The 20,935-nt window shown below is 59.5% G+C and overlaps 1 protein-coding gene across 3 annotated transcripts in view; it reads left to right on the top strand.

Moving 5' to 3' along the window:
• Positions 1 to 17,577, top strand: part of CELSR3 (cadherin EGF LAG seven-pass G-type receptor 3) — a 34,345-nt gene extending 16,768 nt beyond the window's left edge. Inside the window, exons 9-36 of one of the 3 annotated variants that reach the window (XM_062586001.1) lie at positions 236 to 405; positions 632 to 817; positions 980 to 1,090; positions 1,344 to 1,512; positions 1,779 to 1,920; positions 2,092 to 2,212; positions 2,577 to 2,760; positions 2,854 to 2,955; positions 3,518 to 3,532; positions 5,108 to 5,202; positions 5,964 to 6,173; positions 7,108 to 7,291; positions 7,955 to 8,104; positions 8,494 to 8,674; positions 8,988 to 9,155; positions 9,510 to 9,636; positions 9,812 to 10,018; positions 10,530 to 10,704; positions 11,066 to 11,178; positions 11,478 to 11,557; positions 12,235 to 12,361; positions 13,026 to 13,139; positions 13,323 to 13,459; positions 13,547 to 13,653; positions 14,591 to 14,764; positions 14,934 to 15,134; positions 15,318 to 16,395; positions 17,201 to 17,577. In XM_062586001.1, the coding sequence (XP_062441985.1) occupies positions 236 to 405; positions 632 to 817; positions 980 to 1,090; positions 1,344 to 1,512; positions 1,779 to 1,920; positions 2,092 to 2,212; positions 2,577 to 2,760; positions 2,854 to 2,955; positions 3,518 to 3,532; positions 5,108 to 5,202; positions 5,964 to 6,173; positions 7,108 to 7,291; positions 7,955 to 8,104; positions 8,494 to 8,674; positions 8,988 to 9,155; positions 9,510 to 9,636; positions 9,812 to 10,018; positions 10,530 to 10,704; positions 11,066 to 11,178; positions 11,478 to 11,557; positions 12,235 to 12,361; positions 13,026 to 13,139; positions 13,323 to 13,459; positions 13,547 to 13,653; positions 14,591 to 14,764; positions 14,934 to 15,134; positions 15,318 to 16,395; positions 17,201 to 17,228 (4,856 nt within the window). In that variant the 3' untranslated portion in view covers positions 17,229 to 17,577. Of the gene's footprint in view, positions 1 to 235; positions 406 to 631; positions 818 to 979; positions 1,091 to 1,343; positions 1,513 to 1,778; positions 1,921 to 2,091; positions 2,213 to 2,576; positions 2,761 to 2,853; positions 2,956 to 3,517; positions 3,533 to 5,107; positions 5,203 to 5,963; positions 6,174 to 7,107; positions 7,292 to 7,954; positions 8,105 to 8,493; positions 8,675 to 8,987; positions 9,156 to 9,509; positions 9,637 to 9,811; positions 10,019 to 10,529; positions 10,705 to 11,065; positions 11,179 to 11,477; positions 11,558 to 12,234; positions 12,362 to 13,025; positions 13,140 to 13,322; positions 13,460 to 13,546; positions 13,654 to 14,590; positions 14,765 to 14,933; positions 15,135 to 15,317; positions 16,396 to 17,200 lie in introns of those variants that run through there. The other 2 variants (XM_062585999.1, XM_062586000.1) reach the window with 2 other exon arrangements.
• The last annotated feature ends 3,358 nt before the right edge of the window (positions 17,578 to 20,935 follow it).

Raw genomic sequence — 20,935 nt, 5'->3', positions numbered from 1 at the left:
GTGTCACAGGCACTTGGAAAATGGAGTTGCCATGGCTCCAGGGACAGGAGAGATCAGGAAGAGCACTACTGCTGCGGACAGGTCCTGGTGTCACTCAGCCAGCAGCATGTGCTTCTCACTGTCCCTCCTGAGCCTGCAATGTGGCCAGGCCTTTGCACTGCAATATGTGAGGAAAAGCCCAGAGCAGAAGCAGATGGTCCCCATCCTTATTCCTCACCTCCACTTTCCTTTCCAGCCATGCACCATGCCCACTATTTCCAGGGCAACAGCATCCTGACCTGGGACTTTAAGACAGATGTGAAGATCTCAGTGCCGTGGTACCTGGGGCTGGCATTTCGGACGCGCCAGCCAGATGGGGTGCTTCTGCAGGCTCATGCCGGCCAGTACACCACTCTGCTGTGCCAGGTAGGGCCATGGCCACAGACTCAGCTACAGCACCCATGTCTCAAGCTCTCCTGCCACCCACCCAATGAGAGCGGGAGGACTCCAGCCCAAGCAATGGGTGGTTGTGGGGAGGGGTGTTTAGCAGGGCTGGGCCTTCCTCCCCATGTTCACAAGAGTGTAGGATGGAGGTGGGCAGAGGTGGCCAGGGCTTTGCTGGCTACTGCTATTGCTGGTTCCCTCTCTGCAGCTGGCTGGGGGCCTGCTGTCCTTCATGGTGAGCAGGGGCTCTGGGCGCAGCACCAGCCTCATACTGGACCAGCTGCGGCTCAGCGACGGGAGATGGCATGACCTCCAGCTGGAGCTGCGGGACGTCCGTAGTGGGCGAGACTCACGCTACGTCATCACCCTCACCCTGGACTTTGGGCTTTATCAGGTATGAGTAGTGGGAATGCCAGCCCCAGGACAGGAGCTATGGGAATGCACTGCGTACATGGGCCTGGTTACACCTCTGAGTCCTCAGGGTGGACTGGCACCCACAGGCTGATGGGGTAGGGATGATGCCAGTGGCCCCACGTTAATCCCCTTCTTTCTGCAGGACACGGTCGTTGTTGGAAATGAACTGCACGGCCTGAAGGTGAAACACCTGCATGTGGGGGGAATCCTGAGCTCTGGCGAGGTGCAGAATGGGCTGAGGGGCTGCATACAGGTGAGTTGGTTGTTCGGAGCCTTCGCTGTGCAGAGAGAGGGAAATGCAGATCTGGCAGTTGCTGCCAACATCTGTCCTGCTGGTGACGCTCGCTCTCTGAGCGTTCAGGGGCCAAAGGGCTGTGGGGATCCATGTGGCAGCACAGCAGTAGGTGGTGGGAGGTGGCTGCCCCCTGGGGCTTGAGGAGAGCAGGAGAGTAGGAGCCTCGCGTGTCTGGCCCAGCTTCATTTTGAATTTCTCTCCTGTGTTGCAGGGTGTGCAGCTCGGTGACAGTGCCACTGGGACTGTACTGCCCAAGCCCAGCCATGCCCTGAGGGTGGAGGCTGGCTGCAATGTGCCAAGCCCGTGCGACTCCAGCCCCTGTCCGGCCAACAGCATCTGCAAGGACGAGTGGCAGAGCTACTCCTGCGTGTGCCAGCCAGGTAGGGCCGGCAGCGCTCTGCCCCCCTTTCCCTCTCCGCACTGCACGTCTTCTCCTCTGGCCTCTGTGGCTCCTGCAGCCTGGCCCATGGCTGCTCTCCTGCCCCTCCCTTGGGCGAGTCACGTACCTAGAAATCCCCTCAAATGCTCATTTGATTTTGTGGAGGACAAAATCTCTCCTGAGCCTCCCGAATCCACTCCTTGCTGCTCTGGCCCCTCTGCGGTGGAATGTGCTTTGTTTATACGACACCCTGTGTCCACACCACAGGATACTATGGAGGGGACTGTGTGGATGTGTGTCACCTCAATCCCTGCAAGAACAAGTCAGTGTGTCGCCGCAAGCCGGGCTCGCTCCTGGGCTACGTGTGCGAGTGTGGAGGGAACTTCTTTGGGCAGTACTGTGAGCACAGGTGAGATGTGGGGCACAGGGCAGGTGGCTCTGGGCCACCTTCTCAGCCATGCGAGCAGGGACCCCTCGGTGCCACCTTGCTCCTTGTGAGCTGCTGGGCAGCTTGGCCAGTGGGAGGCAAAGAGACCCAGGGAATTTGGCTGTTGTAATGCCAGGGTTTTTTTCTCCCTAGGATGGACCAGCAGTGCCCGAAGGGCTGGTGGGGGAACCCCACCTGCGGGCCCTGTAACTGCGACGTGAACAAGGGCTTCGACCCTGACTGCAATAAAACTGACGGGCAGTGCCACTGCAAGGTGAGGGGCACCTGTGACCCATGGCCCGCCTGTGCCCCTGGGAGCCCTGCTCGTCCCCCAGCGCAGTTCCTTGTCCTGGCAATTGCCAGGCCCTGCTTTGTGCTCCTGGCTTAAGGAGAAGTAAGGCCTGGGTGCTTCTGGGCTCAGTCCCTGCCCAGCGCTTCAGCGTGGCCCTCCTGGCCCAAGGAGGCGATAGTGGGATGCTTGCAAACGGAGATCTCTGTGACAAGTCCCTGCTGAGCTCACGGGCAGCCCCCTGAGGAGAGCCTCACCCTTTCCTGCCCCTGCCCACGCCCCAGCGGTACCCCCGGTCTTGGCTGCTGTCCCTAGGGGCTGTCTGATGGCTGTCCCCCTCTGCCCTCAGGACTTCCACTACCGCCCAAAAGGCAGTGACACCTGCCTGCCTTGTGACTGCTACCCAGTGGGCTCCTCCTCGCGCTCCTGTGACCGGGAAACGGGCCGGTGTCACTGCCGGCCCGGCGTCATCGGGCGCCAGTGCAACAGCTGTGACAGCCCTTTCGCTGAGGTGACACCCAGCGGCTGCGAGGGTGAGTGGGGGCACGGCAGGGAGCCGACGGTGCGAGGCTTGGCATGAGCCGTCTCCCCCCGTAACCACGCTCCTGGGGGGGGTGTGTCCACAGTGCTCTACGACGGCTGCCCCAAAAGCCTCAAAGCGGGTGTGTGGTGGCCCCAGACCAAGTTTGGCTTCTCGGCCGTGGTGCTGTGTCCCAAAGGCTCCTTAGGTGAGTTGACGGATGCCGTGGGGAGGGGCGGGGAGAAGCTGGCTAAGTGCTGGGGCTGTAGCAGCCTCTGCAGGATCACTCCTTTCTAGCACCGTCCCAGTGCAGTCTTGCTGGGCTGGAGGGCTGGGAGAAGGAGGTTGGAGGAGAAAATACCTAAGACTGGGGGAGACTGGGGAGGGGTGGACACAGGGCTGAGAGCAGGCCGCAGGGTCTAGGCCATCTGTCCCCACCTTTTCCTTGCCACCTTTTGGTTTTAGCAGGCCTCGGGTCAGGCCTGGAATGGCAGCTCAGCACCCCCAGTGCTCAGTCCTTGGGGCGCGCTGTGCAGGGCACAGCGTGGCGTTAGGTGAACGTCTCAGGCCGGAGTCAGAGCCTGAGTCGGAGGATGCCACCACTGGTGGTGGCAAAGATGCCAGCAGTGTGTGGGAGACTGTAGGGCAGCGTGAGCCCCAGGGGACCATACAAACCCTGTCCTTCTCCAGCTGTTCACGCCAGGAGGAGGCAGGTTCAGCTCCTAACTGTTGTTGCTTCTCTCCCCGGTTCTCTCGCCCTCCGTGCTCAGGTTTGCGGGGTGCAGGTAAGGTTGTTCCCACCTTCTTCCCTCTATGTCGCAAGGGCTGCGCCACGTGGCTTTCCCTCCCTGCTCCCTGCCAGGCACCCCACACATCCCTGTGCTTTCCCTGCTGCTTCTGGAGCTGCCAAATGTCTTCCCAACGCTTTGCCTGGCCTCACCACTCCCACATGCTGCTTCCCTGCTCCCAGCACACTCGCCAGCACAAACCCAGCTGCAGCCGCATGCAGCCCTGCTGCTCACTGTGCTTAGCCTGCAGCCCTGGCTCTGAGCGGCCTGGGGAGGCTGCTAGGCAGGGTCTGCACTCTGCTCCCCGCTGGGATGGGTGCTGGCTGCCCTGGGCTGAAACCTGCTTGCTTAGGCTGGGAGTGAAGGAGCTGATGGTGCGCAACTGCAGCTGGCTGGGGAGGCAAGGTGGGGAGGAATGGCTGGGGGAGCTGTTTGGTGTGATTGAGCTGGGGAGAGTTGGATGGGGACAGGAACTGCTGGGCATGCTCAGGGCAAGGGCCTGTGCCTGCTGCCCAGCTGGCAGGGGGAGGTGGACGGACCCGGGGCTGGATCCTGCCTGAAGGACAGCAACTGAGCTAGGCCACGGGCACCAGAGAGGAAGGGCTGTTCTCTCCTCTCTCAGCAGCAGCAGGGAGGCTGCTCCCAGTTGCAGTGCTGCTGATCCCAGTGTTAATTCTCAGAGGAGGAGGTGGTCAGGAAGGACAGCTGGGAGCTGGAGATGGCAGGATGGAGCAGACTAGCACTGGGGTTTTTCTGAACAGGAACTGGAGTCTACTCCAGGCTTCCTCTCTCTTCCCTGGGCATGCTGCTGCCGTCTCCAGTCCTGGGTGAGATCTCCTGCCCTGACACCTTCCTCTGGAGGGTCTGGCTCACAGTCCTACTGGGTGCAGTGGGGTCACCCTGGTTTCTTTTACTCGGGGTATTATGCATGGTGATGCTGTTGTTGTCCAGTAGTACTGGACCCTAACCAGGGGTCAGGGCCTTGGCTAGATACTGCACGCACACTGCTGGACAGGTCCTCCTCCATGCTGCTTGGCTTCAGGGGCTCATCCGCGAGGCACATTCACCAGCCCCATTGCAGGGGTATCATCTTCCTGGGGCAACCTTGCCCTACAGAGAAGAGCAGGACCTCAGCAGGCATTACAGGCTGTCAGCTGGAGAATGCCCAGGGCCATGTGGGCTCCAGCAGTTTGGGGTCAAATATGCCCTGACACAGACAGACACCCGGAACCAAAGCCTTCTGCAGGCTGAGTCACTTTCCTTTTTGCTGTCCTCTGTGGTGGAGCCTGGTGTGCTGCAGTCCTGAACAACATGCAGGATCCCAGCTTGTGGTGGGAGGGGATGGGGTTAGCCCAGGCAGCAGAGCTTCTAAAGACGATGCAGATCAACTGTGCAACAGGCAATGCTGGCTCAAAGCAGGATGACAGCGCCTGGGCATTACAGGGCCTCCCTGGCACTTGCCTGTGGTGGTCTTCAGGGATAGCTGGTGTAGACAGTTTCTGCTGGGGGATGCAGAGGGGGAGCTGTGTACCCTGTGCCAGTTTTCAGACTTGTCCTTCCTCCTGGTTTCAGGTGCAGCTGTCAGACACTGTGATGAGGAGAAGGGCTGGCTGGAGCCAGATCTCTTCAACTGCACTTCACCTGCCTTCAAGGAGCTCTCCACACTGGTAATCTCCTCGTGACTCTGCAGCCCTGACAAGGCAGGAGCAGTAAAAACTAGGGCTCACTGCCAGATGTCAAAGAGCTTGACTCTCTATAGGCACTTAGAGTAGGAGAGAGCTTTGGCACAATGCTCAGCACTTTTCTTTTCCTATCTCCTGCACCAAACCTGTCGTGGGGCATTGATCTGAGCTGGAATTTACCTTTGTTTAATCTAATCTTTGTGTGTCCCTATCAAATGACCTGTGTCCTGCCCCCCAGTCCAGTATTTGAGAGGAAAACAAATACCCTGAGCAGAGCTGTGTTGTTTGAAGCTGGTGGGATGTCTGGTCAATGAGGCATCTGTAGCCCCAAGACTTTTGTCAGTGGCAAATCCCTCTGAAATACCTGGGAAGATCTACTAACACTTGCGTCCCACCTAGGCTGAGTGCTTGAAGCAAGTAACTGACGTAAAGCCACGAGAGTTTTCCAGAGAAATATTGCCCTGTCCTTTCTTTCCTCTCCCTGGCTTCTGTCAGGAGTGGCACTGAGTTCGCTGGGCCTGGCCCAGTTCAAGCACTGGGGTATTGCTGGAGGCTGGTTGTCTCCAAGAGGTGCACCCTGTCCCAGTGGCCATCACTGTGAATGTTCTCAGTTGTGCCATGGTTTCAGAGACCATCTCTAGGACTGGGGGCCTGCAGCATCGCAGATCTTGCTCCCTGGGAGCTGTGGTGCCTTCTAGGAAGGAATCCACTCAGCATTTAATCCTCTCCTTCCACCCTGCTGGCAGCTGGAGGGCTTGGAGAGGAATGAGACTGAACTCAACACAATTGAAGCCAAGAAGCTGGCCCACCGACTCAGGGCTGTAACAGACCACATGGACCACTACTTTGGCAATGATGTGCACATCACCTACCGTCTGCTGTCCCGCCTCATGGCCTTTGAGAGTCGACAGCACGGCTTTGGCCTGACAGCCACACAGGATGCCCACTTCAATGAGGTAGGTCCTCTCCCTGAACCAGGGTGGCTTCTCTGATGCTGCTGCCCTGTCTCAGCTATCCTGAGTGTGATCCTCTGTGGGGATCAAGATTGTGAGACTATGTTAGAAGTGCTGGATCCAAGTCCAGGCTCCTCTGTACCACACGGACATTGATCCATTGGAGTGATACCAATGGGGATTGGAGTGCAGGATGAACAAGGTGAAGGTGAGGGAGCTGGCTTTGCTGTCAGTATGGGAAGGGGAAGGTCAAGAGCGATCTTATTGCTATCTTCAACTCCCTAAAGCGAGGATGCAGAGAAGAAAGAGCCAGGCTCTTCTCAGAGGTACCCAGTGAAAGGGTGAGATGGAGCAGACACAGGTTGCAACAAGGGGAACTGTGATTAGGTATAAAACAAACTGTTGTCCCCGTGAAGGTGGTCAGACCTCACAGGGCCCAGATATAAGGGGAAGCTCCATCGTTTGAGATGGTCAAAATCTGGCTGGCCAAGGCCCTGATTCCAGGTGGAATTCCTTGGGCAGGGATTGGGCCAGAGATCTGCAGGTCCCTTCCCACCTCAGTTACTGTGTGAGCTGGGGGTGACTGAGGGCAGGGAGTGCCATGTCCCTGTGGCAGGATGGGCGGATGGCGGGTATTTCCTTTGTCTTAGACTGTGAGTTGTAGGGCTGAGTCAAGAGAGCATGAGATGAAACCCCAGGCAGGCTGCAAGGAGGCTCCCACCTCTCCCAGTCGGTGCTGGGTCAGGCAGTGTCTCTGCAGGCACTGACTGATGAGCTTTGAGAAGGGGGGCCTGCTGTGGGAGAAAGTACCCCTCTTGCTGGTGTCCTGGCACAGCAAGGTGGGCAGAGGGCACAGCTCTTGACAGCCTAGAGGTGGCTGAGACTCAAGTCAGGCTCTGGCCCCCTCACTCCCTACCCCCACATCTCTCCGGTGCAGAACCTGCTGCGCGCGGGCAGCTCCGTGCTGGCACCCGAGAACCGGGAGCACTGGGCCATGCTGCCGTACAGCGAGCACGGCAGTGCCAGCCTCATGGAGCAGCTGCGGGACTACTCAGGCACGCTGGCCAGCAACATGAAACTCACCTACCTCAACCCCGTCGGCGTCATCACCCCCAATATCAGTGAGTAGAAACTGGCTGGCCATGGTGCCCAGCTGCAGCAGTGTGAAACCATGCTTTCATTTAAAAAAAATGGGCTGAAATTAGGGTTTTCCCCTATTTGTTTTTTTATCTCTTCTCACCTGGGCAAGCTTTGTGTAGACAAAGGAAACAAAGCGATGAGCAAAGGGCAGGTCGAGTCACATCCCAGTGCTGCTGAGTGGGAAGATGAGTGAAGGCAGTCTTAAATGCAATGTATGTTTGAGCTGCTTGTGAAAAGTTAGCCCCCATGTTACGGGAGCAGCTGAGGCTGGCTTGTGTGCAGCTATGAGTGTGTCAGCTCCCACAAACGTGGGACAGCAGATGTGTCACCAGGAGCCAGCAGAGCCTGGAGTGCGCTGCGCTCTCCCAGTTTGCCCCCAATCCTACCCGAGTCTCTAGTGACACAGCTACTGGGCACAGTGTCAGAAGCAGCCTGTCCCACGGCAGAGCAAGATCTGGGCTGGGAAGGAGTGCTGTGACTGTTGGGAATGTCGCATCATGCCCAAATGCAGGGGACACATCTGTAGCCCTGCCTGTGGCTTGTGTACTGCCTTTGCCAATGGCCTGAGCCCAGGATGCCCCAGAGCGCGGTGCTCCCTGGGTGGCCGTAACAGAACTGGTTTTCATTCCCTCGCTGCTCTGCAGTGCTGAGCATCGACCGCATGGAGAACCGCTCCCACGTCCGCCGGCGCTACCCTCGCTACCACAGCAGCCTCTTCCGGGGCCAGCCTGCCTGGGACCCTCACACCCATGTTGTGCTGCCGCTCTCTGTGCTGAGCCCCTCGAAGGCTGAAGGTGAGCATTGCTCAGGGATCAGTGTGGGCAGGCTTGGCTGGCAGGGGAACTGTGCCCCTGCTGAGACCTGGCTCTGTCAGAGTTTTATCAGTAACCCACAGAGCTCAGAGCTTCTTGCTCCACTGCATCCCAAAGGCTCCTGGTGGCCTTTTGCCTGGGGTCCTGCTTCTGCTAGCAGAGCTCAGTACTGCTTCTTTCTGAGGTCCTAAGCAGGCCATGGCAAAGCTGGTGGAGAAAAGCACCCAGATCTGGGTGTTAGAAAAGCACTAGCCTCCTCTTCCAGCTTGGCTGTATCAGGGCAACACTGGGTGCCCCCAGGGCATGCAAAATTGTGTTCAGGCCACCAGGGGTAATACGTGGGGCCATTCTTACCATCCCTTGTGTCTCAGCTGCCCCCACAGCAGCTCCCACTTTTGCTGGAGGTGAAGGGAACTACACTGTGGAGAGCTCCTCTCCGAGGCAGGCGCTGCCAGAGCCCGAGCCTGCCCTGACCGTGATCATCCTCATCATGTACCGCACCCTGGGGGGGCTACTCCCTGCGCGCTACCAGGTGGATCGCCGCAGCGTCAGGTATGTCCTGCTCCCCTGTATCCTCCAGGCAGCAAGGACTGCAGGCAGCAGCGCAAGGAGGCTGTCTGGACTCTACTTTTCTCCCTCTCACAGGCCTGTGTGCAGTGGTTGGGGTTTGGTTCCTAGCTAGGTGGTCCTGCTGTGCTCTGCCTATTCCCTGGCTTGGCATTGCTCTGCCTCACATTGACCAACCCCTTGGTGTGGGCAGGGCAGAGCTGTTCCTGCCAAATGGAGGTGCTGGGTGGCTTGGAAGTCCTGGGAAGGGCTGCAGCCACCAGGTTTGCTGATGGCAGGACTCCATGGCTCCTTGCAGGCTCCCCAAGAATCCTGTGATGAACTCCCCCATCGTGAGCGTGTCTGTGTTCAGCAATCACACCTTCCTGCGGGGGCCCCTGGACACTCCCCTCGTGCTGGAATTTCGTCTGCTGGAGACAGCCAACAGGAGCAAACCTCTCTGCGTCCAGTGGAACCACTCTAACCCGTGAGTTGAGCGTGGCTGGGCCCCAGCCCCACATTGTGATCCACTCCCTCTGGGCTGCTTTCTACAAGCACCTTCTAGTTCCCTACGTTTTGCTGACTGAGGTTGTATGTCTGGGTAGAACTGGGACATGAGGGTTTCTGCTCTCTCCCAGGGGGTTCCTTCCTGCTGGGAGGGCACAGTAGGATCCCTGCAGGGCTCTGGCTCTGTTATTTTGGATTTGGGAGTGTGGGATTGCAGCTGTATCTGCTGATAGAAAAGCCTTGCTCGTGGTCCCTCTGCTGTGCAGTTCCTTCTCTGCGGGCCACACACACGCGTCCTCCTTTCTAACCATGCTCTGCTTTTTGGTGGCTGCAGGACCAACCCATCAGGCTTCTGGACAGCCAAGGACTGTGAGCTTGTGTACAGGAACACCACACATGTCCACTGCCAGTGCTCCCAGTTTGGCACCTTCGGGGTCCTCATGGACAGCTCGCACCGGGAGGTAACCTCAGCCTATGGGGCTATGGGCAGGAGAGGGCAGCCTGGGGAGTGGCACTGTTGGACATGATGCCTAGAATAAGAAGGCACAGGCAGAAAACTTGAGGGTGGACACACAGATTGAGAGCTCAGCAGGCTTCATGTGTCTTCCCCTAATGATGCCTTTGATTCTTCTGCAGCAACTGGAAGGTGACCTGGAGACGTTGGCGATTGTCACCTATTCCTTGGTGTCTCTCTCCCTGGTGGCCCTGCTGCTGACCTTCTCCTTTCTGACTTGCCTCAAAGGCCTCAAGTCCAACACACGTGGCATCCACTCCAACATATCAGTCACCCTCTTCTTCTCTGAGCTCCTTTTCCTGTTGGGCATCAACCACACAGAGAATCAGGTGTGGGGCAGGAGCAAGCACACACACAGTTTGGCTTGTTTCATTCCCTGCATTGTGTCTGTCCCAATCTAACCAGCTGCAAGGAGCAGCCCTGTTTTGGGAAGTGGAAGGTCTTAGTGCTGTTTCTGTGGGGCAACACTGGGGGTTAATGTACTGAAACAGACTCTTTTGTGCCTTGAGTTACTTGGTGATCTGATTCTGGAGGCTATTGTCTTCCTACCTCCAAAATGAAGTTCATTGGTAGTTTGTAGACACACAGGAAGGTCCATTTATGAGAGATTCTGGAGCTAAGCCTGACTAAAAATGAGCAGATGCTCTCCAGGGAAGAATCTGAGCACATTTGGAGTGGTGTGGGTGGGGGAAAGGATCTCGGGGTGGGGGGGGGGGACAGGATCTCATTTCCTCTGGGAACTGCGTTGCAGCCCCACCATGAGGATGGGAGAAGCGAGGACAGAGCAGTTAGCATTTGGCACAGTGGGGCCATCTCTGAGTGGCTTTTTGCCTCCCCCAGTTCCTCTGCACTGTGATCGCCATCCTCCTCCACTGCTTCTTCCTCTCTACCTTCGCTTGGCTCTTCGTCCAGGGCCTCCACATCTATCGCATGCAGACTGAAGCCCGCAACGTCAACTTTGGGGCCATGCGCTTCTACTATGCCATTGGCTGGGGAGTGCCTGCCATCATCACCGGTAGGAGCCGCTTGTCCCCCAGCTATGCCAGAAGCACTGGATCTCAGCAGCCTCCTGTTCCCCTGGTGTCGCCAAGCTCACTTGCCCAGTAGGGAAAGCAGAGGGTGGGCTTGCCGCAGGCAGCTGTTCAGGTGGGCCTATGGGACTGCGTGCTCGTGGTGAGCAGTGCTGATCTATCCAGCCGCAGGATATGTCTCAAGGGCTGTTGTCGTGCCTCCTGGGAAGCAGCAGCTCGCAGTGTGTCTCCCCATAGTTTACTGGTGGGCATGGCGCGCCTGCCAAGTGTAGGTGTTTGGGTGATGTGACTCTGGCAAGTCTAAGGCTGCTGGATCTGGACCTGACCTTTCTCTTCCTCCCCCAGGGCTAGCTGTTGGCCTGGATCCTGAGGGCTACGGGAACCCTGACTTCTGCTGGATTTCCATTCATGATAAGCTGGTCTGGAGCTTTGCAGGCCCCATTACTGTCGTCATTGTGGTAAAACCCTGTCCTGTTTCACCCACAGCCCTCTCCTGCCTCCTTTCTCTGCACCGTGGGTGCTCACCTCTTCTTTGGGTGTCTGATGCCTGCCCCCTTCTCTGTACTGTCCTCCCCCAGTTACAGCCCATCTTTCTGCTACTCCAGGCAAACCCCAGGAGGCTGTGGATCAGGGTGGGAAGGGAATGGAGGGAAGTTCACACAGGCTTCACAGATCATGTGTCTGCCTGTGCTCTGGGTTGGGGATGTCAGGCCAGAACCACCCTCACACAGCTTCTAACCAGTGCCAACACTTTCAGATGAATGGGGTGATGTTCCTGCTTGTGGCCAAGATGTCCTGCTCCCCAGGCCAAAAGGAGACCAAGAAGAAATCGGTTCTGTGAGTATTGGTGGCCAGACTTCCAGCAAGGTTCCTGCTCCTCATCGTTTTTACCATTTCCAGTGACCATCTTCCCTCTTCCTTCATTGCCAAGTGCCCCTCTGTGCATCAGTGTCAGCCTTGCAGTTGCTCTCCTCTTCCGCCTGGTGTCTGTGTTAACCGTTCCTAAACTTCATGCTCTCCTCTTGTTTCTACAGCCTTACCTCCACGCTGTCCTACCAGCCTGTTCTCTTCCTGTCCTGCCCTCACTGTCACCTCTGATGTCTACTTGGATTCAACACTGTGCTCTTGTCGACTCTCAGTGCCTGTTCCTTCCTCTTCTGAACACTCCTTCCAAACTTTTCCTCATTCATCCTCTCCCTCCTTCTTGGCCAGCCCTGGAGTTTGCCTCAGCTCCTCTATCCACGGCTCCAAATGACCTGTGTTATTTGGGCCCTGTGTTTGCTGTGTGTGATCCAGAAGGGAAGGCCCTGGGGGCAGGAGGAGCCAGACTGCTATGCAGAGATGTGCCCACAGTGCTGTGATGGGGCACAGCGTGGAGGCCTGGAGTGCTTTCCCCTCTGGATCTCTGTCTGTGAGCACTAGACTGTAGATTAACAACATGCACTAACCTCTTGGTGTGTGTGTGTGCTTGTGTGTCTGTCTGTCTGTCTGTCTCTCTCTCTCTCTCTCTCCAGCATGACGTTACGGAGCTCCTTTGTTCTGCTTCTAGTTATTAGCACTACCTGGCTCTTTGGCCTCTTGGCTGTCAACAACAGTGTCCTGGCTTTCCACTACCTCTACACTGTCCTCTGCAGTCTCCAGGTAACTGCCCAGCCTCAGCCAGGGGAGGCCAGGGGGAACAAAGTTGTTTTCTGTGCTTCTCCATCCAGCTCTGCCCCCTGCACAAGGCCAGTGGAAGGCCCGTACTGGGACTTCGGCCACCTTCCAGTGAGGCCTGGGTGCTAGGGACAGGGAGCACCGTCATGACTAGCTCACTGGCTCCTCGAGGCCCTTAGCGCTGTATGAAGGAGGTACCAAGTTAGTGAGGTATGACACACACACATGGGCATGGGTCAACCCAACAGAGGATCCCTGTGGTTCTCCTGCCTCCTACAGCCACCCTAGCCAGTGCAGCCATCTGAAGGGAGCTGTGTGGGGCTAGAGCTGTGGCCACAGACCCTTCTTTGGCCACTGTCTGCCTAGGGGACACCCTGTAGGTTCCACATCTACAGCAGCAGGCCTGAGGGTCAGCGCTGCAGGGCCTTGGGAACTTTTTGGTTGCCTACTAGGCTCTGGCATCCCCCAGGGCCAACACATTGGGCTCTGAAAGAGGTACTAAGCCCCAGGTACTGGCCCAGAGCCCGTGCTGCTGGTGAGCATCTGGAGGATATTGGTGAGGAGCCAGACACTCACCTCTCCTGTCCCCACTATGAGGCACCCTGCCACCCTCGGCCTCAATGCATCTCTTACCCTCTCTCCTTGCCAGGGCCTGGCCGTGCTGGTCCTGTTCTGCGTCTTGAATGATGAGGTGCAAGAGGCCTGGAAGCTGGCCTGCCTCGGCAAGAAGGCGCAGGGGGAGGAGGCCACCAGGAGCACGCAGGTAGGTGGGAGTGAGCCTAGCGCAGATCCTGGGGGGCTGAGACTTGCTGCGTGCTGGGAATGAGAGTTGATGGGAATATCCCTTCTTCTGAGGGGCATGACGGATGCAGGAGGGAAGGCTGTCTCCCCTGGCTGCAGCGGTGCCTCCTTAACTAAGCCCATGCCTCTCTCCCTGCCTCACCAGGGCCCGAATGCCTACAACAACACTGCGCTGTTTGAGGAGAGCGGACTCATCCGCATCACGCTGGGGGCCTCCACCATCTCATCAGTGAGCAGCGTGCGCTCTGCCCGCACCCACTCCAGCCAGCGGGGTTATCTCAGGTAGGGAGCACCCCTACCTGAGCAGCAGTGCCTGAGCAGAGCCGCAGGCTTGCACGGGTGCGATTGCTCAGTCATCCTGTCTTTCAGAGACAACGTGACGGCACGTCAGGGCTCAGCTGTGGACCACAGCCTGCTGGGGCACACAGGCCCCACAGACCTCGACGTGGCCATGTTCCACCGTGATGCTGGAGGAGGTAAGGCCCCAAACCAGGGCCAACCTGTCCTGTCCTGATTCAACGCTGGCTTAAGCAGCTGTTACCTCTGCAGGGTCTGACTGCATACTTACATCCTCCGCTCCACATTTGGCCGTAATTCCTGAGCACACTGCCAGTGAGAGGGAGAGACAGCAGCCATGTTGCTTAGCACAGCCTCCTGGGCTGCTGGAAAAGGGCATAGCTAGTTTTAAAAGGGTTGAAAATGGAGGAGGCAAGAGCCACCCCTGGGTCTGGGATGTGGGCTGTCAGGAGGTCCCTGGTGACGTGCATAGTTCCCAGGCAGTAACACAGTACTCTTGAGACCATGTCAGGAGGGCTGGGTCCAGGTCCAGGCTCCCTTGTGCCATGCAGACAACGACCCACTGGAACGAGACCAACAGAGGCCACCCATGCAGTTGGGGCTGGAGCTCAGAGGGATGCGGGGAGGCTGGGAGAGCTGGGTTTGCTCAGCCTGGGGAAGGGAAGGTGAATGGGGAGTTTATTGCTGTTTGCAGCTCCCTAGGGAATTGCAGAGAAGACAGAGCCAGACTCCTCTCAGAGGTACTCAGAAGTGATGCCAGAGGGAGCTGACATGGGTTGCAACAAGGGGAACCACGGTTAGGTACAAGGCAAGCTGTTTTCCCCACAAGGATGGTCAAACCCTGGCACAGGGCCCAGATAGAGGGGGAATCTCCATTCCTGGAGGCAGTCAGAGCCCACCTGGCTCAGGGGCCAAGCAGCCAGTTGCAGCTGGCTCTGCCCAGAGAATGGTTTGGACCAGACATCTCCACATCTCTCCCCATCTCAGTTTTTCTGTGATCCTATCCTATAACCAGTCAACGCTCACAGGCACGAGCTTGTCCTTCCCCATTTATGCCGAAAAGGGTCACTCACCTCCACACAGAGTATCTCCCCTTCCCACACCATGTCCCTACAGACCAAGACTCAGACTCGGACAGTGACCTGTCCCTGGACGAAGAGCGTAGCCTCTCCATCCCATCCTCAGAGAGCGAGGAGAATGTACGTCTGCGGGGCCGCTTCCAGCGCCAGTTCAAGCGAGCAGCCCACAGTGAACGACTCCTCACTAACCCCTCCAACACCACTCCAAAAGGCAAGTCCCATGGGCTCTGGCAGGGGAAAGGGTGAGCTTAGCTCTCCTGTGCCTCAGGGCGGTATGTGGGCATGGGGACCAGGCCATGTCTTGCAGTGGCCTCATTTGCACCTCACAAAACTGTTCTCTTTCTCTTTCCCGGGGCTTGTTTCGCTGTGCTCTTCCTCAGACGTGGATGGCAATGACCTCATGTCGTACTGGCCAGCTATGGGCGAGTGTGAGGTTCATCCCTGCTCCCTGCAGAAGTGGGGCTCTGAGCGGAAGCTAGGGTTTGACATCAACAAGGATGCGGCCAACAACAACCAACCAGACCTGGCCTTGACCAGTGGGGATGAGAACTCCCTCACCCAGACCCAGCGGCAAAGAAAAGGTAACAGCCTGCAGCAAGCAGACGATCTGCCTGGCCTGTCTCAGGTTCACGTGGCCCTGAAGACTCCACGCAAGATCTTTCTTGTCTTGTCCTTGGGGAGGTACAGCTTAGCTCCCCCAGCAGAGTTTTCATGCTTCTTTCACTGCTCTGCAAAGGTTTGACTTCTCTTTCTGTCTGACACAGGGATTTTGAAGAACCGCCTCCAGTACCCTCCAGCTCTCCAAGGCTTGCCGTCCGTTGGCAGAATGACCAATGAGCTGTCATGGTACAAGACCTCCACACTGGGTCACAGGGCTGTCCCCGCTGCCTCCTATGGCAGGATCTACTCTGGAGCGGGCAGTCTATCGCAACCAGCCAGCCGGTACTCATCACGGGAGCAGCTCGATATGCTGATGAGGAGACAGATGTCCCGGGAGCAGCTGAGCAGGAACAATTCAGGAGAGTGCTTGGAAGTTGTGCCCAGCCGGCACGGGTCCAGGGAGGAGCTGGATACCATTCCCAGCCGGCATGGGTCTACTGAGCACCTGGAAAGTATTCCCAGCAGAAATGGGTCTAAGGAGAACTTGGATCTGCTAGCTACTAGGCCCAGTCAGAGAGATCGTGGGAACACACTGCCCCGAAGGCAGGGCTCCAGAGACCACCTTGAAACTTTACCCTGCAGATTTGGGTCAAGAGAGCAGCTAGACTGTGGGCCAGTAAGAGAGGTCTCTAGAGAGTGGCTAAACACATTGCCAAGTAGGCAAGTGTCCAGAGACCCAATAGACATGTTGCCAAGTCGAGAAACTTCTCGAGAACAGTTGGATTTGCTTTCTAGAAGACAACCTTCAAGGGACCAGCTAGTGTCAGCTAGACAAACTTCAAGAGAGCAGCTGGACTTTCTCTCTAGAAGATCTAATTCCAGGGAGGCTCTGGATACAGTGCCTAGCAGGCAGCCATCACAGGAGAATCTGGGGTGTCTTTCTAGGAGACAACTATCTAGGGAAAGCCTAGAACCACTGTCTAGGAGACAGCCTTCCAGAGAGAATCTGGAGGCCATCCCCAGCCGACATCCTTCCACTGAACAGTTGGATATCCTTTCTTCCATCCTTGCTTCTTTTAACTCCTCTGCCCTGTCCTCAGTGCAATCTTCTAGCACGCCTTCAGGCCCCCAGACCACTGCCACTCTCTCTGCCGTGCAGACCTCAACACCCTCTGCAATGTGCCCTTCAACGCCTCGCTCTGCCACCTCCCACAGCATTTCGGAGCTGTCGCCAGATTCAGAGTAAGTACGTCCCTTCCTCGCCCTGGCCTTGTGCAGCCCGTCTTGTCTGTCGTCCGGCCTCTTCCCTTGGGAGTTTTGTTTGGGTTGGGGAGGGGTGCTATGTAATAGTTGGTCTTTGGGGAAACAGCAGGCATCTTGGGGACCTGCTTGGTGACCGTGCAGGGAAAACCCTCTGTAGTTATGGCTCCAGGCCCTTGCAGTGCAGCGTGAGCAGAAATGCCAGCGCGCCTTTGAGACTTCCCAGCTCTGCTTGAAGTGAGGGCGCACGCTTGTGTCCTGCAGTGCTTAGGGAAGGCCGGACCCACAGCTGGCCTAGTCACTCCGTGCTGGGTAGAAGTCTCTGAAGAGCAAATGTGTGGGGTGGACTGACTGGAAAGAGGAGGAGGCCAGCAGGGCCTTAGTCCTAAGGGAGCCCTGCCTGCCTCAGCCATGTTTCTCCCCAGGGACCCTGCGCAAAGCTGTCCCCGAGTGTCAGTCCATGGGCTTTGCTCTCTGCCAGCACTGCTGGTTTCCCGGCTCGTTCCCCCTTTCCTCTCGGCTGCGCTCAGGGACTCGGTCAGCTCTGCCTCCCCCTTGGCAGCCCGTGCACCGTCCCCTGCAGGGCGAATGGGCTCCCACCGGTCCTGTGCTCGCTGGCTGTTCCCAGTGTGGCTGAGGGACCTTTGCCTCACAGCCATTCCTGCACTGAGGCGCACCAGGGTTTCTGCCCTGTCCCCATCCAGGCAAACTGGGAGGCAGCAGGGAGCGTGATGAGAGCCCAGGGGAAGTGCCATGGCTTAACGGTGTTTTTCTTTCCTCCGAGAAGAATAATGAGAAGTGAGGGCCATTCCTGAGGGGGCTGAAGTTGTCCATGAGAGCGACAGAAGAAGCAGGGTCGTTCGCCCAGCTGGATGCTGCCGGTTGAGGTTTGGTGTCCCCAGGGGGGCAGCGTCCAGAACTGATGGCGGTCAGAGGCCCGAAACCAACTCTGCCTTTCCCAACCCTCCGGGCTGAGGGGCCAGCAACCCGCACCACCCGCCCCCGGGAGCCCCCGGGCTCTCGGCTGCCGCTGCGCTCCCCATCGCCTGCTGGGGTGAAAGGTATAGCAGGAGCCCGCTCGGGCGAGGGTCGTGTCTCCAACCCACCAGGGCTGAACTCTTCTTTAGCGACCCGCTTCTATGCGGGATGTGCGTGTATGCGTGTGTGTGTGCGCAGAGGGTGGGCAGGGGCTGGGGGACAGAAAAGGAGCCCAGGACATGGGGACGGGGGAGGTTTTTCTACCTTTTTGTATCTTTGTAATCAGAGAGAAGAGAAATTTCTATGGTTATTTTTACGGGTGGTCTGTTCCCAGGACCTGGAGCGTTTGTCTCGCTGACAGCCCTTTTCTGGCTTGCCTTGGGGGCCCCCGGGCCTGGCTTTGCTGGGACGCCTGCTGGCAGGGCCTGTGGTTGTGGTGGGCCAGAGGGCGATGCCGGGCAGCTCTCGTGGCTTTGCCGGCGCAGCTCCGTCCCTCCCCGTGGCTGACGGTGGTTGCCCAGCTGCCCCTCTCGCCCTCCCGCCGCACTGCTCCGCGCGTCTCGGCGCAGTCCTTCCTGCAGCCAAGCCGGCCCTGCAGCCCCTGCCCTCGCCTTCCCAGGGGACCCCCTTTGGGGCTGCCACCCGTCCGGGAGCTGGGGCTGTGCGCCGGGAGGGTGGCATGGGGACAGAGCCAGCAGCAAGCGCAGAGGCAAGTGGAACAGCACACTGAGCACTTGGGGGAGGGAACAAGCTTCGGTGTTCGGTATGTGCTGTACAAGGACGATCCCGTTTCTGAAAGCTTCGGTGTCCGCTGCCTGACCAGGGCGAGCTGTTTTTACCCATCGACTTCTGTGCTCTTTAACCCCTGTGTTACGGAGCAAAGCTCCATCAAGCAGCTGGGGTTACAGGTCCAGGCAAGGAGCTGGACAGCCCCGGCCCCACGCGCGGTGGCTGTCGGCTCGGCTCTCCCCAGCGCTGGTGCCCTCCCCACGGAGGTTGGCATCCACGGGAACAAGATGTGGCTCCAGTATCTGGGCCCGGCATTGCTGTCGCTGGCCCTGCAAAGGTTGTTTCCAGCTGGTGGTTCCCGGTTCCCTGCAGGCTCTGCGCACACACACGCACATCCCCGCACTCCCTGCTGGCGGGGGACCCCAGCTCGGAGTAGCCTGGATTTCCCTGTCTGGAAATTCAAGCCAGCCTGGTGCTTTCCCTTTCTGCCCAGCGCGGGCCCTGCGCTCGGCCCCGCAGACCTCGCCGCTGGGCAGCGGGAGGAAGGGCTCGCACCCGCGCTCTCCTCCCCGCACGCCCGTGCCTATCGCTTGCCTTGGTGTGGGGGCAGCCGGCTCGCGGGGGTCCGCGTGCTCCCCTTCCCCTCGGCTGCCCCCGGGGTGCCATCGGGGCCGTGGGCCAGCACGCTCCTTACTGCCTTATTACCACAAACTGCTGTAGCTTCATGTTGCAACAAAACCTGAGATGTTTACAGGGGCGACCTGCACCCCAGCCCGGGGCCAGCGGGGGCCCCGAGGGGCCGCCTGCCCCCGGCGCAGCCCCCCGTCCCGGGCTGGGGAGGGCAGGGCTTGCCGGCACCTTTATGTAGCAGAGGCAGAGCCTGCGGCCCCGCGTGCCGGGGAGCCCCAGGGCCCCTCCGTGCACAGAGCTGGCGCCTCGGGACCCGGCGGGCGGCCGCCTCCTGCCCTGCCAGGCTCGGCGAGGGGGCTCCTCGCCTTGGGTCGCCGGCCAGGGGCACGGCTGCTTCCCGGCCGAGCGCCGCTCCCGTGCTTTACCCGCGGGGCGCTCTGTTTTCGGCAGCCGCGGTCCCTCGCCGTATGGTGCCGGCGCTTCCCGGCCTGCTGTGGCTGCGGGCTCAGAGGTGCCCCTTCCTCGTGGTGCCTCCCTTTCCTCCTGCACCCTCGCTCGGGCTGAGGGGATGGGAACTTGGTGCCAAACGGAGGGCAAGTGACAAGTGCCAAAAACTGAGAGCAGCGGAGTGGCTGGGGGGCCGTCCCCGCCGGGCCGGCGGTCGGGAAGCCGGAGGCGGCCCGCGGGCCGGGGCTCAGTCCGTGCCTGCGGCACTGTGCCTGGGCTCTGGGACGCGTCCTCCTTCGGTTTGGGTCTGCTTTTGTTACTTTGGGGTGTTCGGTTGCTTTTTTATTTTTCTCTCTCCGTCTCCCGATGCGGTGGGCAGGGAGATGCCCGCGCTCTCTCCCTGGCTGTGTAAAAGTGTATTATGGAAGCGCCAGATTTGGAAATAAAAGTCTATAAAAGGTGCTGGACTCTCTGCCGCATCCCTGGGCGTCGAGCGGGACCTGGCACCCTCCATCCTCCCTTTTCGTGCCTGGGGGAAAGAGCAGGTAAGCAAAGGGCAGTATTGATCAGAGCCACGACGCCCTGAGCAAGGGTCGCTATCGATGAGCGCGGTGCCTCCCCTTCCCGCTCCTTATCGCCAGCGGCCGCGAGCAGCACCCCGGTGGGCCAGGGCCCGGTGCCGCTCCGCACCGCGATCCCGTCTGCCTGCCCCACGGGAGCCAGGGAGCGGGAAGACGCGATAAGGAGGCGGCAAATGGTGCCCGGCGCTATCAGTTGCTACCAAGCAGGAGCCCTTTTATGGCTCCTTTTCCTTCCCCCCTGCAATTTGGTGCCAAGCGAGCAGATAAACGAAGGGGAGGCAACGGGTGCCACGAGCCACGTGTGCCGGCCCCGGCTCGCCGCCGTGCAGCCCGGGGAGGCCCCCAGCCCGCGAGGCCGCCGCTTCCCGGGCGGCTCGGGACGGGCGGGCTCCCAGCACAGCCCCGCGGGGCTGGGGGCGGCGGAGGGCGAGGGTCGCGCCGGGACGCGGGGTCGCGGTGCTTCGCACGCGCCCGGGTAGGGTGGCGCACGCGCTGGGCCCGGGCGGCGGGACGCCGGGGCGAGCCGGCGGCGGTGCGCGTGGCGCCGCGGTCAGCGCGCTCCCCTTCCCAAGGCAAGAGCTGGGCTGGCCGCACGCTGCTCCCCCCGACCCCAGCCGTCAGGAAGGGGGCAGGAACAAGTCGCTCCAGCCCTGGGGGCAGCGGTCCCCGTGCGTCACCTCCTGGGCCACGCGCCAAGGAGCTGACCCCTGTCAGGGGGACCGCTCGCCGCCCCCGCTCTGCCCTGCCTCGCACCCGGCCGCCGTGCGTGGGATGGAGACCAGTTAGCCCGGTCCGTGAGCCCCGCCGCCTGCGTCAGCGCGGGCCTGGGGCCAGGCGCGACTCGGGAACGCTGCGAGCCGAGCGGAGATCCCTGGTGTGCTGGGCGACGCGGAGGGTTCGGCGGGGCTCGCGCGCCTCTGGGGAACTTTGGAACAAGATAATGGCCAAGGCGCTTCGAGAGCGGGAGAGCGGGGCGGTCCACAGGGCACAGCGCACCCATTTCCCCGCGTAAACAGCGGCTGGAGCATGCAGAAAATACCCCAGCGCTGCACTGCGCCGCGCCGCGCCGGCAGCCCGTGGGCAACCTCGGCTCGCCCCGGCCGCGCTGGGGGGGCGGCGGTGGGGACGGCGGTGGCGGCCCGTCGCGCCGGGGCGGC

This window comes from Rhea pennata, chromosome 12 (genome assembly GCF_028389875.1).
Source record: "Rhea pennata isolate bPtePen1 chromosome 12, bPtePen1.pri, whole genome shotgun sequence".
NCBI lineage: Eukaryota > Metazoa > Chordata > Aves > Rheiformes > Rheidae > Rhea > Rhea pennata.
The sequence above is the reverse complement of the archived record's forward strand: the minus strand, read 5'-3'. Positions and strand labels throughout refer to the sequence as shown.